The 14,769-nt window shown below is 53.6% G+C and overlaps 1 protein-coding gene across 1 annotated transcript in view; it reads left to right on the top strand.

Annotated features, from left to right (window-relative positions):
• Positions 1-10,601: 10,601 nt before the first annotated feature.
• Positions 10,602-14,769, top strand: part of IQSEC1 (IQ motif and Sec7 domain ArfGEF 1) — a 327,675-nt gene continuing 323,507 nt past the window's right edge. Inside the window, exon 1 of the mRNA XM_065885744.1 lies at positions 10,602-10,867. Coding sequence (XP_065741816.1) covers positions 10,602-10,867 — 266 coding nt within the window. The remainder of the gene's footprint in view (positions 10,868-14,769) is intronic.

The following is a 14,769-nucleotide window of genomic DNA, read 5'->3' as shown; positions in this document are numbered from 1 at the left end:
AAACCCATTTTCAGTAAAATTTCACATAATTTCAGATTCGGAGTAGGTTATTTAATTTGATAATTAAAACCTATGTTATCAAGTCCTGTCATAAAATATTCTAATTATGGTTAATCCTCGTTGTATTTCATCCTGTAAATTGTTTCATATGTTCTACTTCCTACTGATAAAAGTATACAACAGGTGTCAACATAGAAAGGGTGGTGGGGGATAGAATTTTCCCCAAATTCTATGAGGGAGCACACGAAAAGCTGTGAAACTTCCCCTGTAGGCAATGGGGAGCCATGGAGTGTGCCAGAGCAGGAGTGTGTCTGTGTGAGTGGAATCCCTTCAGGGCAGCCAATAGGATGACTGCTCATCCAAGGCGAGCTGACGGGCTCTATTTGGGGAAAACACGTGCACTCACCTCACCTCTGCCCCTTGGTCCTTTCACCAGGCTCCCCCAGGCTTCTGCTTCCGGGCCCTGACTGTCCAGCCAGTCCCCTCCCCTCTCTGGGTCTCAGCTTCCCCTCGGTTCTGATCAGGTGCCCCAGCTCCAAAAGGCTGCGGGTCCAGGAAGGGAGCAGACCCAACACCCGGCCCCGCCTACCCGCCTACCCGCCCGCTGGATCCACAGCCTCAGGGAGCACAGCTGCCGCCCCCGGGGGCTGCCCTGCTCTTGGCAGGAGAGAGGCTAAACCTCAGAGGCCACAGCTGAGTGGGGCTGGGCGGCCCGACTTAACCAGCATGCCGCTGTGAGGCTCTGAAGGGCAGGACACTCAGGCCCCACTTTCCTGACTGATTCGGAACATCTGAGCCTCATTGGCTCCTCCCACCCCAGGTCCGCTGGGGCCTTGGGGATGCTCCCGTCAGCCCCTGGGCCTCGGCCGGTGTGCCCTTCTGTTTGTCTCTTCTCCCTTCTCCCCCTGCCTGGCTCCCCCCTCAGGGCAGAAGTCTCACCTCTTCTGCGATTCCTCTTCCTCCTCTTCGCCTTCTGCACCCCTCCCCTCCCCCTCCTCCTTTCACTCCTCCCTCCCCCTCCCCCTCCGACTCCCTCTTCTAACACCCTACAGCCACGCTACTCAAACTCTGGTCCTCCTCGGATCAACAGTGTGGGCGCCACCCGGGAGCCTGTTAGAAATGCAGACTCTCAGGCCCCGCCCCAGACCTGCTGGATCAGGACCTGCATTTCAGCAAGACCCCCAGGTGACTTGTGTGCACTTTTCTAATTACAGAGTAATCTGAGTTAATTGAAGTAGAAAATATAGACAAGAAAAGAAACATCACCTGTAGCCCCTCTGCTGATTGCCAGCTCCGTTTTCAATTCGCTGTTCTTTCTTCCCAAGACTTTTTTCTTAATTTTTATTTTATATTGGAATATAGTTGATTTACAATGTTGTATAAGTTTCAGGCGTACAGCAAAGTGATTCAGTTATACATATCTATTCTTTTTCAGATTCTTTTCCCATATAGGTTATTGCGGAATGTTGAGAAGAGTTCCCTGTGCTGTACAGCAGGTCCTTGTTGGTATTCTGTTTTATATATAGTAGTGTGTGTATGCTGATCCCAACCTCCTAATTTATCCCTCCCTCCCCATACTCCCCCTTTGGTAACCACAAGTTTGCTTTCTAACCCTGTGAGTCTGTTTCTGTTTTGTAAGTAAGTTCGTTTGTCTCATTTTTTTTAGATTCCACAGAAGTGATATCATATGATATCTGTCTTTCTCTATCTGACTTACTTCACTTAGTATGATTTCTAGATCCACCCATGTTGCTGCAAATGGCATTATGTGCTTTTCTCTGGGTGGGTTGTAAGAGTTGTTGAGCCAAAATCCCAACGGGGATTTAATTTCTGGAAGCCCCTCCCTGAACCAGCCGCCCTGACTGTGGCCGTCTCTGTCCCGGTGGAGTCCACTCCAGTCAGCCTGGCACAGCCAGGGATGGGGACCAAAGTCCTGCTGAGGACAGAAATGACAAAAGCAGTTGAGGTTCCCTGCTGATAGGAGGGATGGTCCTCGCAATCCTGAACTTCACTCACCCTCTAAGCCCAGCCTGCACTGGCTGCAGGGCCCCAGGAGGCTTCCGACCCCTCCCTGCACTCCCGGACCTCATGGGAGTGACAGCCCAGGCTTAGACCAGGGCCAGAGCGGGAGCAGTCCTGAGGGAGCTCGGAGGAGGCCTAGCCAAGTGTAGGGGAGGGGATGGTCAGGGAGGGCTGCCTGGAAGAGGGGACACTTGCTCAGGCATCTTGGTGGAATAGTAACAGCTTTTTCTGGTGGACAAGAGAAAGAGGGAAGGGTTCCCAAGAAGGGGGAACAGCACTTGCAAAGATGACCAGGGAGAGGACAAGGAGTTGTGTGTGTGTGTGTGTGTGTGTGCGTGTGTGCGCTGGGCGGGCAGTGGCAGTAGCAGGGAAGTGTGTAGCAGAGGTCAGGAGAATGTTGAGGTTATGTGTCTGGGGCAGGGTTTCTGCAGGTCTGTCGTAAACACTTAAGCAAGTGAAGTTAAGGGCTGGACCAGGCCACTGTTTTCTATGTGCAGGCTCTGGAGCCAGGAGGCCTGGGTTCAAATTCTGACTCTGCTTCTCATGTGCTGTGTGACCGTGAGCTAGTTGATGAACCTCTCTGTGCCTCAGTTTCCTTACCTGGGAAATGGAGGCAATGATGGTGCTTCCATCATTTGGGCTGATGTGAGATTAAATGAGTTAATTAATGGAAAGTACTGGGAAGAGTTCTTGGCATATAAAGGGCCAGCCAGAGACCAAGGATGGGTAGTCCACTGCCCCGATCCTCAACTTCCTCAGTTGCACTGTGGGCAGTGTGAAACCTCTCCTGCAGGGGCGTTTGTAAATATTCAGCCATATCCAATAGACATGCATGTGCCTGGCCTTCTGCCTGGCAGGCTCGGCTTCTCTCATGGAGTTGGCACTGTAGTGGGGGACGCGGAAAAAGTATAAATAGATAACCCGGTTGCAGAGATAGTGCTAAGTGCCATGAGAAGCAAGATGGTAGGAGAGAGGATGATGGCATGGTGGAGGGGACCCTGAATCAGTTTGGTGGTCGGGGAAGACTTTTCTGCAGTGAGATTTGAGTTGAGATCTCAGAGCCAAGGAATCAAGAAAGATGGGGCAGGAGGAGCGTGCCAGGCCAAAGGAACAGCGTATGCAAAGGCCCTGAGGTGGGAGTGCTTTTGGTCTGACTGTGGAACAGCACGGGGGCAATGTGGCTGGAGAAGGGTGGCCAGGTTTTAGCAAATAAAAATAATAGGGGACCCAATTAAATGTCTGCAATTAGAATTTCAGGTAAACAGCAGAGGATTTTTTTAGTATAAGTATGTCCCAAATGGTGCCTGGGATGTACTTATACTAAAAAAAATCGTTTGTTGTTTATTTGAAATTCCAGTTTAACTGGGAACCTCTATTGTATCTGGCAATCCTAGGCTGGAGGGGGGAAGTTGGGGGAGATGAGTCAGCAAGCAGGCGGGGCTTGGCCGACCTGGGGAGGTAGCTGGATTTCATTCTCAGGGTCATGGTTAACAGGGCCGTGGCCTCCAGCTTCCATCCTGCTCCAGGTGCTAAGTGGGTCGGCGTTTTAGCTTAATGGGGGATGTGTCTGTCAGGGACCCCGGAACAAGTGGTTCAAGCCACCCACGTCATGGAGAATTCTCCAAAAGATGACTCATCCCAAGTAACAGACAAGAGAGCTGGGGCTGCATCGCGCTCCAGGGAGGTGAAAACCTCCCTCACAGGAATGACAGGGAGGGGAGGCGGTTGAGGTAGTAGGGAGTGATGTTAAAATTAGAAAGATCCTGTTCTCCTAATCAGAGATGCAGCCAATGCCCCACGAATCTGTAATGGGCTTCCTTGCAGACTTCTGGAAGGGGGAGGCCAGGGTCAGCTGTGTAAATATTCATGGGGAGCCGGGAGAGGGTCCGGGGGATGCGGGCCTGCCCCCTCCCCGCAGAGGCCCAGCGGGAGGTCTGGGTGCTTATCCTGCCCTGCGGCTAACAGGGTGAATTGTGACGTCAGGCCTGCCCTGCTCCCTCTGAGCCTGGGGGGACGGATGGAGAATCAAGTTCAGGACGGGATCCCAGAGGGAGAATCAGGGCCCCTCACTTGGCCTCTGCTGGCCCCGCAGACTCAGTGCTTGCTGAAAGAAAGAAAGAATGAATGAATGAACGAATGAGAGCTCTTTGGCAACCCCCTCCTTTTCCTGGCAGGGCTATTTTCAGCCTTCTGCTAGGACCTTTGTGGGCACATCCACACCGTGTCACGGCAGACAGATTAAAAAGCACCCACATGCCTCATTAAATAGAATTTATATATAACTATATGGCGCTGAGTCAAGATGCAATCGACTAGTTGACTGATGTTCTGTTCTGTGGACATTTAATTAAACATTTATTCATTCTGACGTGTCAGTGTGTCTTTCTCCTCCCTCCTCTACCCCATCTCAAACACATTCCTGGGCCCCTGACAGGCTCCTGGCTGCCGAAGCTCTGCCCCAGCGGCTAAAGGGGCGGCCTTGTCTCAGGGCCGCAGGCGCCCCGTCTGTAAAAGGGGAAGGTTGGATGAGGTGACCCCCACTGCGCATGCTCCTCCCATGAGGAGGACTGTTAGAGCCCCCCATCCCCGTTCCTACAGAGACCGCGGAGCGATAATAACTGCAGCCCCTCTGAGGGATGTTGAATTCCACAGCCTCCAACATCAGCAGATGTTCTTATCCCCATGTTACAGATGAGAAGGCAGAGGCTGGGACGTTAGGACAACACATCTGGGGCCCTGGTACACCTGAGACGAAGTCCCCAAGGCTGTTTGAGGAGACGTGGGCCAAAGAGCGTTAAACATCGTGGGGTGACAGGGCAGAGAGGGCCATTTCCCTTCAATCCTGATTATAGGAAGGAGAAGCACTTGGCCACCTGCTGATGGGTCTTCAACACCCCTCCAGCACTTGCTAATCAAGAAAGAACAGGCCTCACGCTCACAGTGTAAAATGACAATTTCTAGCTAGAAATTAACAGGAGCACTGAGGTGAGAGGCAGGCAAGGCTTCCTCGGCAGTTACGTGTAGGCCCCAGCCAGTCAGGAGCTCCTGGGTGGGCTGCATGCTTAGCCTGAAGAAGCTGGTTACCCAGCTCCTCGCCTCCTACCCGCTTCAGATGAGCCCCAATGGAGACACGGGAAGAATGGTCAGACTCCTTAATTGAAGCCATTCTAGCAGATATGGTGTGTGTATTTTCTTTCTTTGAATAGCTTCAGTGAGATATAATTAACATACTACACAATTCTCCCTTTAAAAGTGTACGATTCAATGATTTTCAGTACATTCACAGTGTTTTACAATCAATTTCAGAACATTTTCGTCACCCCATAAAGAAATCTTCACCTACCTACTGCTCACCCACCCCCCGGCCCTAGGCTACCACTAATCTACTTTCTGTCTCTATAGATTTGCCTATTCTGGACATTTCGTGTAAATGGAATCCTACAATATGTGGTCTTTTGTGACTGACGTATTCCGCTTAGCATGTTTTCAGGTTTCATCCATGTTGTGGCAGGGGTCAGCATTTTATTCTTTTTTATTACCAAAGAGTATTCATTGCGTGCATAGACCACATTGTATCTATCTATTGATCAACTGATGGACATTGGGTTGTTTCCTCTTGTTAGCTCTTATAAATAATGCTCTTACGACATCTGTGTACAAGTTTTTGTGAGGCTGTATGTTTTCAATTCTCTTGGCTATATACCTAGGGCTGGAATTTCTGGGTCATATGGTATAAATGCTTAAATGTGTGAGGTACTGCCAGACTCTTTTCCAAAGCAGCTGCACCACTTTAGATTCCCACCAGCAATGTATGAGTGTCCCATTTCTCTACATCCTTGCCAACACTTATTATTTTCTGTATTTTTAGCTAACCTAGTGGGTGTAAAGTGGTATCTCATTTTGGTTTTGATTTGTATTTCCCTGATCACTAATGGTGTCAAGCATCTTTTCATGTACTTATTATATTTTTTTGAGAAATGTCTATTCAGATCCTTTGCCCATTTTACATTGGGTTGTCATTTTTAATTGTTGAGTTGTAAAAGTTCTTTATGTATTCTAGAAACAAGGATCTCATCAAATGTATGATTCAGAAAAATTTTCTCCTGTTCTGAGGGTTGTCATTTCAGTTTCTTGATTGATGTCCTTTGAAGCACACAAATTTTTCGTGTGTCCAGTTTATCTCGTTTTTCTTTTGTTCCTTACGATTTTGGTTTCATGTGTAAATCATTGTGATTTTGACTTGCATTTCCCTAATGACTAATGATGTTGAGCATCTTTTTGTGTGCTTATTTGCCATTTATATATCTTCTTTGGTAAAATGTCTGTTCAAATCTTTTGCCCATTTTTAATTGGGTTGTTTGTCTTGTTATTATTAAGTCATAAGAGTTCTTTATATAGTCTATACACAAGTTCTTTGTTGAATGTACATATTGCAAATATTTGCTCCCATACTGTGGCTTGTCTTTTCTTTTTCTTTCTTTTTTTTTTTTTTGCGGTACGCGGGCCTCTCACTGTCGTGGCCTCTCCCGTTGCGGAAGACAGGCTCCGGACGCACATGCTCAGCGGCCATGGCTCACGGGCCCAGCCGCTCCGCGGCATGTGGGATCTTCCTGGACGGGGGCACGAAACTGTGTCCCCCGCATCGGCAGGCGACTCTCAACCACTGCGCCACCAGGGAAGCCCATCTTTTTCTTAACAGTGACATTTGAAGAGCAAGGTTTTTTGTTATTGTTGTGATGAAGTCCAGTTTATTGATGGTTTTTTCTTTGAGAGTTCGTGCTTTTGGTTTCATACTTAAGAAATCTTTGCCAAACTCAAGGCCATTCAGGTTTTCTCCTGTGGTTTTTTTCCCTAGAAGTTTTATATATTTAGCTCTCACATTTAGGTATACACTGTATTCCAAGTTAATTTTTGTACATGCCGACAGGTATGAGTTTTCATCCTTTCACATTGTGCCAGCAACATTTGTTGAAAGACTATCCTTTCCCCCATTAGGCTGCCTTGGCATCTTTGTTAAAATCAATGGACCACGTACGTGTGGGTCTATTTCTGCACTCTATTCTATTGACCTTTTTGTGTAACTTTACACCAGGACCACTGGCTTTGATTACTCCTGCTTTATAATAAGTCTTGAAATCATGTAGTGTGAGCCCTCCAACTTTGTTCTTTTGGCAATTTGAGCGGGGCAGCTTTTGTTAGACGGGACTTCCCTGCATTAAATACCAGGCCCCTGCCCATTGAATACCACACTGTCCCCAGTCATTGTGATGATCAAAAATGCCCCCCACCATATTTCCAAAAGTCCTGACTGGATTCAGTACCCCTCCCCCCCCACAAGAGAATCTCTTCCTCAAAGGAACGAGAATCAGATTAGTATCAGCAGCACTAGATGATAGAGGAAAATGGTGCAAACCCTTCCAGGTTCTGAGGAAATTGATTTTTAACCTAGAATTCTATACCCAGCAAAACTGTCAGTTGAGTGTAAGGGCAAAATAAATCATTTCAGACACACAAGGACTCAAAGACCTTCCCCCGGGCCATCTCTGGGACAATTGCTAGAGGATGTACACAGCAAAATAGAAAATGAATCCAAGAAAGAGAATACATAAGATCCAAGAGAGCATGGACCCATTCCAGAAGAGTAATGCCAGGAAATCGCCAATGACAGCTGCATAGCAGGCCAAGGAAGCGCCAAGCCAAATTACAACAGTGAGTCAGAGAGCTCTCGGAGGAAGGTTTTTAAGGAGAAAAATGAATATTCTTCAACAAATGGTGATATTAAAAAGATAGATGGTCTTCCTGAGCAGCTGAATGTGGATAATAATAGTAAAAATTAATAGATGATCATAATATGCCTCCCCTTCCCCTCTCTCCTCCTCCAAATTTTTGTTACCTTTATTTTCTTTAGAGTACATAGTTACGTCTTTTTTCCTGCAGTGCAATGTAAACTCCTTGGCCTTGTATTCATGTAATGATAATATTGGAAGAGCCTCTTACTGGTTTTTCAGGTTTAAAATCTCTCTCCATACAAAGCACGGAGATTTTCACTAGAGTTGCTGAACAGTATAGAAATCCCATAAATCATCACAAGGTCCAAGTAGTGGGTGACACAGTCGGGAGGGGAGGGGAAAGGAAGTTTGGTGCAGGAGGCTTGCTGGCGGAGCTCTCAGGACCAGCACAGCGTGGGCGTGAAGGAGCACTGCTGGGCAGGGGGAGGGCTGGCCTGGGTCTGATCCCAGCAGAGGCCTCAGAGGGTCCTATCAGGGGCTCTGGAGCTGGGATGACCCTGAATGGTTGCCCAAATTTGGACAGGGCACCAAGCTCTTGTACCCCTGCATGGACCAGTCACTGTCCGGCCTCAGGGAAGTGGGGACATAACCTTGGGTGAGGCAGATTCCATGGGCACAGGGCAATTTCCCAAGAGGGATGTGGCTGTGAGCCGTTAGATGCCAACATGTCTGGCTGGTGGGGGATGAGAGCCTCGTCCTGAAATGGGGGTCCGGTTGGCCACCACAGTGTCCATTGCACAGTTCTCCTTTGTTGTACCCTGTGGGAATTAAGATGAGAGGCAGTGTCTGAACTGGACAGCCTGCATGTGTTTTCACTGCTTCGTGTTGCAGGTGTGTTAAAGCACCCTGGATTACCCCTCCTTGTCCACTTCTGCCACCTTGCCCATCAATGCTCTTATGTCATGGGCTTACGTGGGGAGACTGTAAGGGACATCTGGGTGGCTGAGAGTCCAGGGTCTAGTCTTTCATTCGGGGGGTGGTGTCAATCAGCTCACTGCATCTGGGGGCTTGGGGGAGAGGCAGCGTGGAGATGGAAGTGTGAGGTCAGCTTCAACCCGGAACTGCTGGAAGCGGGTTGCAGGGTGAGGGTGGGGGACAGGCAAATGGGGGTGGGGTGGGGGGAGGGGGAAGCTACTCCTCCCCCCAATCATCTTCTCCCCCCACAATCTTCACTCACATGCCCCAAGATTTAGATCTGAATTTCCTTCATTCCCAAACTGGCAGAGACCCCACGTGTGACCCCAGGGTCAGGGCTCCCAAATAAGTCAAGAGAAGCCAAGGCCATATCCCTTTTGGGAAGGCTCCTGTTATCTTTATAAAATGAGGAAATATTAAAACAGGATTGCGAAGATTTTGATATATTTTCAATGTATAAACTGAAATGATAAACACAGTTGACACACACAAGCAGGATGTAATATAATTGTGCCCTTCACAAAATAATAACAGGATTTATAAAAATAATATTAATTTCTAGAACATCACAAGTAGCCTAGTGAAAGCGCTTGGTGAATTTGAGGACCTCTAAATAGCCCCACTGCCATTCTCTCCCTCTCCATAGGCCATGCCCAGGGGCCACCCAAGGAGGCCTTAGGGCCCTGGAGGGTCCAGGGTCTCTCCATGCAGGGCTTATCCTCTCCTGGAGATAAAGGGGTATCAACAAACATAGGTATAGGATACTAAGTTTTATCAAAGCCAGTGTGATGCCAGCCTTAACAAAGAGACACTGTATCATCAAAATGTACTTATTATAATATTTTAGAAACTTATGAGATGTAGCTAAAGCTTTACCCAGAGGTAAATTTATAGCCTTAAATGCATTTGCTATAAAACAAGAAACTATGGAAATAACCGAACTCTTCAAGAAGATAGAAAAATAATGTTTAGCCCTAAGGAAATTTAGACTATGAAAACGATAAAGGTTTTAAAAAGTCAAGAAATAGAAAATACTATTGCTGGGGAACCTGAGGCTCAGGGGCAAAATAAACTGCTTAAAGTCTCCGTGCCATTTTTGAAGTGGGTCTTTGGCCTGCAGGCCCATCACACCAGACCCTGGGTGTGAGTGGAAGGTGCCTGCCTGGGCCTTGGTGGCTGGTCCACATCCACATCGTGGAGGCCTCAGTGCCGCCAACCGCCTAGAACAGTCTAGGAAAGGAACAGTCTAGGAAACTTGTCTTGCTTGTACAACAAAATGAACCGCGCGTTTATATCAGACTTAGAAAAAATGTCCAAGTGCTTATGAGTTCCTTATTTTCCTATTCACAGCTCAGTCGTCGGCTGACAATACGTAGTAGGAAGGTCTGTTTGGCCGAATTCCTACTTTGTGAAATTTGTACATCAGAGCGGCCCAGGCGGCTATGCAGAGGCGCGAGTGGCACCCCGGCGGCAGGAGCGGGCGCGGGGCGTGGGGCGCGGGGCCGGCAGGCGGCGCCCTCCCTCCGCCGCCGCCCGCCCCTCCCGCCCGCTCCTCCCGCGCCGGCCGCCAGGTTCCGGCTCCCGCTCCCCTAGCGCCGCAGCCGGCACTTTGCAAACTCCTCGCCCGCCCGCGGCGGCCGCAGCTCCACGCACTGTCCGGCCCGGCGCGTCCGCGGGGCCGCGGGCGGCGTGGAGGCGCCGGGGGCGGGCGCGGGCGGAGGCGGGAGCAGGGCGCCAAGGCGGGGCCGCGTCGGCCCCGCGCGCCGCGCCCCCCGGGCCGAGCCCCGCGCCGCGCCGCGCGGAGCCGCCGTCACCGCCGCGCAGCCATGGCCGCGCCGCCGCCGCCCCGCCGCCCGCGCGCCTGAGGCGGGTACCATGGCTAGCGCCGCCGAGCCCCCCGGCCAGGCGGCCGAGTACCTGCAGGAGCTGACCCGGATCGTCGCGGCGCAGCAGGAGCTGCTGGCGCGGCGGCGGCGGCGCATCGAGGAGCTGGAGCGCCAAGTGGCGCGGCTGAGCCGCGAGAACGCCGGCCTGCTGGAGCGGCACCGGCGGCACCTGGCCGCGTGCGCCCGCCGCCCCGACCCCGGCCCCGGGCCGCAGCCGCTCGGCGCCATCCCGGAGCTCGGAGGCCGCCGCGACAAGTAAGTGGGGACCGGGGGCGGCGAGCGTGGCGGGGGCGTGCGAACTTCTTGGGGGGCCCCGCTCCCCTCGGGGCCGGGCGTGGAGGGTGTCGGCTGGGGGGGGGGCGGGGTACCCCCGGCGGGGTCGCGGCCCGACCTGGGGCTCGGGCTCGGCGGGACCGAGCTCCCAGGGAAAGGGGCTCCGGGGCGCTGCCCGGCGCTCCCGCCCGCCCGGCTCTCCGCGGCCGGCCGGCTTGGGACTCGGGCTCCAGCGACCCAGGAGCTCGGGAGCTTGGATGTGGGGTCGGCCTCGCCACAGGGGGCCGTCCCGGCGCAGCCCTGGGGCTTTGGGTGGCCGGACCAGAACTCCTGACTCGGAGACTCTAGACCCGGAGAGCAGGGGCCGCCTCAGGCGCAGATCCCGCCCTCGAGCGGGCCTGGGTCACTTGCGGGTCGCACCCCTCCTGAAGGGACTCTGTGCTGCCTCCAGCCCGGGACGCGCCGAGCCCTCCTCCCTCTGGACTCCTCGGTCTCTTCCTTCGCGGCTCCGGGTTAATACCCCGCCCGCCTCGCCCCGGGATTACCGGGGTTATGTCGGAGCGAGGATTAAGCTGAGGACGGGATGGGGGCGGGACTGCCCGGCCGCGCTGGACAGAGCGTCCTGGCCGCGCGTTTGCCTCTCGTGGGGTCCGAAGTCGCGTGCGCGGCCCGGCTCCGCAGAAGTCCTGGCGCCCATCTCGGCGAGGCAGAGGAGAGAGAGAGAGAGAGAGAGAGAGAGAGAAAGAGTGTGTGTGTGTGTGTCTGTGTGTGTGTTTGTGTGTGTGTGTGTGTTGCGAGGGTGGCGTGGTGGTGGTCCGCAGCTTCAGGTCACGTTCCCGGGGAGGCTGGGGGTGGGCAGAAGTGATGGGGGAGGAGTTAACCCTGACTCTAAAATCCTGCGGGGGAGGGGCTCCTGATTCCCAGGACTCCAGGTATGGTTATCTGGTCCTCTGGTCACCGGAGACCCCGTGTCCCCCCTGCCCCAGGCCGGGCTGTGCAGGCTGTGTGTGCAGGGCTACCGCCCTGCTTCTTGCATGGTTCTGGGCGGTGCTTCTGGGCTCTGGGGGGCCCTGGAAGAGGAGCGTTGTAGGGTGGGGTCAGGGCGTGGGTGAGCCTGGTGGCTCTGTGGTGGCAGGCCATTGGCACACTTCAGCACTCTGTTTATGCTGGAAGGGAGGAGGGAGGCATGGAATCGCTCCTAGCTGGCGGCACTGAGAGAAAGAAGAGCCCCCCCCCCCCCGCCTCCGTAGCTCTGCCCCCGGCTCTCTGGTGTCTCCAAGACCCCTTTGTCACTTGGTCTCTTCAGCGGTCATCTGGTGCTAGTTGCAGAGCCTGAGCCCTCACCCCTCAGGCAAGGACTTAAGGAAGAGCCACGGGCCCAGTGAAGTCGTCATTCGCTCGGGGAGGCAACGCACCGGGGCTGGGGCACATGCCCCACTTTCCTAGGGAACAGGGACACGCACTGTCGGCAGGTGCCTCACAGCACCGTCCTGGGGATGGCTTCCTTCTTTCCCTTCAGAGTCGCCTCTGGTGACCAGGTATCGGTGGGAAGATGCTGGGAGGTCTGTGTGGGGACTCCCCCAGTGCTGGTCTGGGTGGCAGCCTTGGAGGGAGCTCGGGGTGCTGAGACAGGACTTGTTTCCTGAGTCCCCAGCTCTGTCAGCCTGGCTGCAGAGCCTGTGATAGTATCCCTTTCCAGAGAAACGGTGGCAACACAGGCCTCGGCCCACGTTCTAGGTGGACGGGAGCTTCTCAAACTTGAACGTGCACACGGGGGCCTGGGGGTCGGGCTGAAACGCAGATTCTGATCAGTGGGTCTGGGGCGGGCTGTGTTTCTAACAAGCTCCTGGAAGTGGAGGTGCTGCGGCTTTGGGGCCACACGAGAGGAGTGAGAAGTGGGGCTGGGAGGCTCCAGTGTATTGAACAGAACTGGGGGTCCCCCCTCAAGACAGCACTCCAGGCCCAATGTCCCTGCTCCGCGTCTTTGCCCAGTCTTTGGGCAGGGAGGTTGCTGGAGCCACCTGCCTTTCCACAGGACCCCTGCATGGGGCCGGTGGGTCACATCCGTGGGTTTCCGGCCCCTGCAGTGTGAGGGGAGTGAACTGGATTTGGGGGGCCCCTGCCCATCCATGGAGAAAATGATTTATGCCTAAGGAGCATGGGGTAACTAACCCCCTGAGAGCAACCAGCTTTTATTAAGCACCTACTGTATGCGGAACCATTAGTGGTGTGCTGGAGACCCAAAAGGGAGAGTGGGGAAGCCAGGCAGGGAATACACAGCCTCGCATGGGGAAGGGGACGTGGGCAGCTGGATGGGCCCCAGGGCTGGCTCTGCGCTGGCCCCGGAGGCTGTGGGACAAGTCACCGCTCTTAGCCTCGGGGCGTCTAACGCACGGAAATGGGGATGAGCATAGCTGTCTGCCATGCTCTTTCTGAGGATTAAGTGAAGATAACGGGAGTGGAGGAAACGGTACACAGTAGGTGCTTAATGCACATTCTTCCCTTGTCAGGCAGGTTCTCATTTGGGGGTGGGGGCCAATTGAGCACAGGTAGGAGGCGAGTGCACTTCCTGAGAAGCTGGGTGAGACCTCTGGGGGCCCAGCGTCCACGCAGAGGATGTGGAGTTGGGGGCGTGACAGCCTGGAGGAGATGGCCCAGAAGCTGGGCTGGGGCAGGGGTTGGCCTCCTGCAGTCGAGACTAGAACCTCTGTGTGTGGGCGTCCCAAGGCGACAGGCAGTTCGAGCTGGAGCCCGGCACCATTGGGATTACTTCCTGCTGGGGCGCTCCGCTCCACTTTCCCCAGTGCTGGTGTGCCCACCATCTCCCAGGCCCGCCCCACCTGCAGACAGGGGCCCCTGTGGGTGAGGGTCTGGCGAGCATGCAGGCTAGACCAGGCCTGGCTTCCCCTTTCCTCCTGCTGCTCCAGCCTGAGTCAGGAGCCCCTGGCCCCTTGGCCACTGGACAGGGTGCCCCTGCATGCCCGGCAGGCACAGTGTCCTGCTGCGGGATGTACAGATAGATGCCGTGGGACAGGCTCACATTGGGACTGCAGCAGTCTCTGTACCACCTCCTCCAGGCAGTCCTCAGGAGGATTCCTGGGCATGGGGGAAACCTTTAAGCCCAGAGACCTTTAAACCCTTTCTCAGGAAGTCCTCTTTTGACCACAGCTGAAGGATGTCATCATGAGTTTCTCAGCTCTGGGGAAAACAGGGTTATAACAAGGAAAGAAATAGGATGCCTTTGGTTACACTGGGTATTGAACTGTTTCTCTTCTGACATCAGAACTCACATCCAGTGTTCAGTTAGCTACGTTCTAATGATGTTTCTGGAACTGCCCCCTCCCATCCCTGTAGAGATTCGGGCACATGATAGGTGCTCAGCAGGTGTTGCTGAGTGGCTGAAGGCACAGGCGGTTGATTAGGACCCCTGTGTTTTCCATTAGAAAGTCAGCTTGGGCTGATACAGCTGGTACCAGTGAGCACCCAGAGCCGGATGCACAGGAGGCAGGTGCGTGCGTCCCGGCTCCATCCGTGAGGGCACCCCGTGTGCCCGGCACTGCTCCAGGTCTTTGCATTTACCAGCTCATTTCATGGTCCCGGCCCTCCCACGCGGCAGGAACGGTTGCCTCTCCCATTTTACGGATGTGGAGACTGAATCTCAGAGAGGTCCTATGACCGGCTCCAGCCCTCTCACCTGGCCAGTAGTGGAGGCGGGACTGGGGCTCGGGTGTCTGGTTCCAGGCCCTCTGCTCTCACCCGTCTCCCACCTGCCCTACGTGCTGCCCAGTGATCAGACTTCCCGGGATCCTGCGGGACTCCCAGCCTCCAGTGCTGGAGGAAGCCCAGCACGTGTGGTCCTTGTCCTGCCTCGTGGGCCCTTGTCA

This window comes from Phocoena phocoena, chromosome 10 (assembly GCF_963924675.1).
Source record: "Phocoena phocoena chromosome 10, mPhoPho1.1, whole genome shotgun sequence".
Lineage (NCBI taxonomy): Eukaryota > Metazoa > Chordata > Mammalia > Artiodactyla > Phocoenidae > Phocoena > Phocoena phocoena.
Note: the sequence above shows the minus strand (reverse complement) of the source record. Positions and strands in the feature narration are given on the sequence as shown.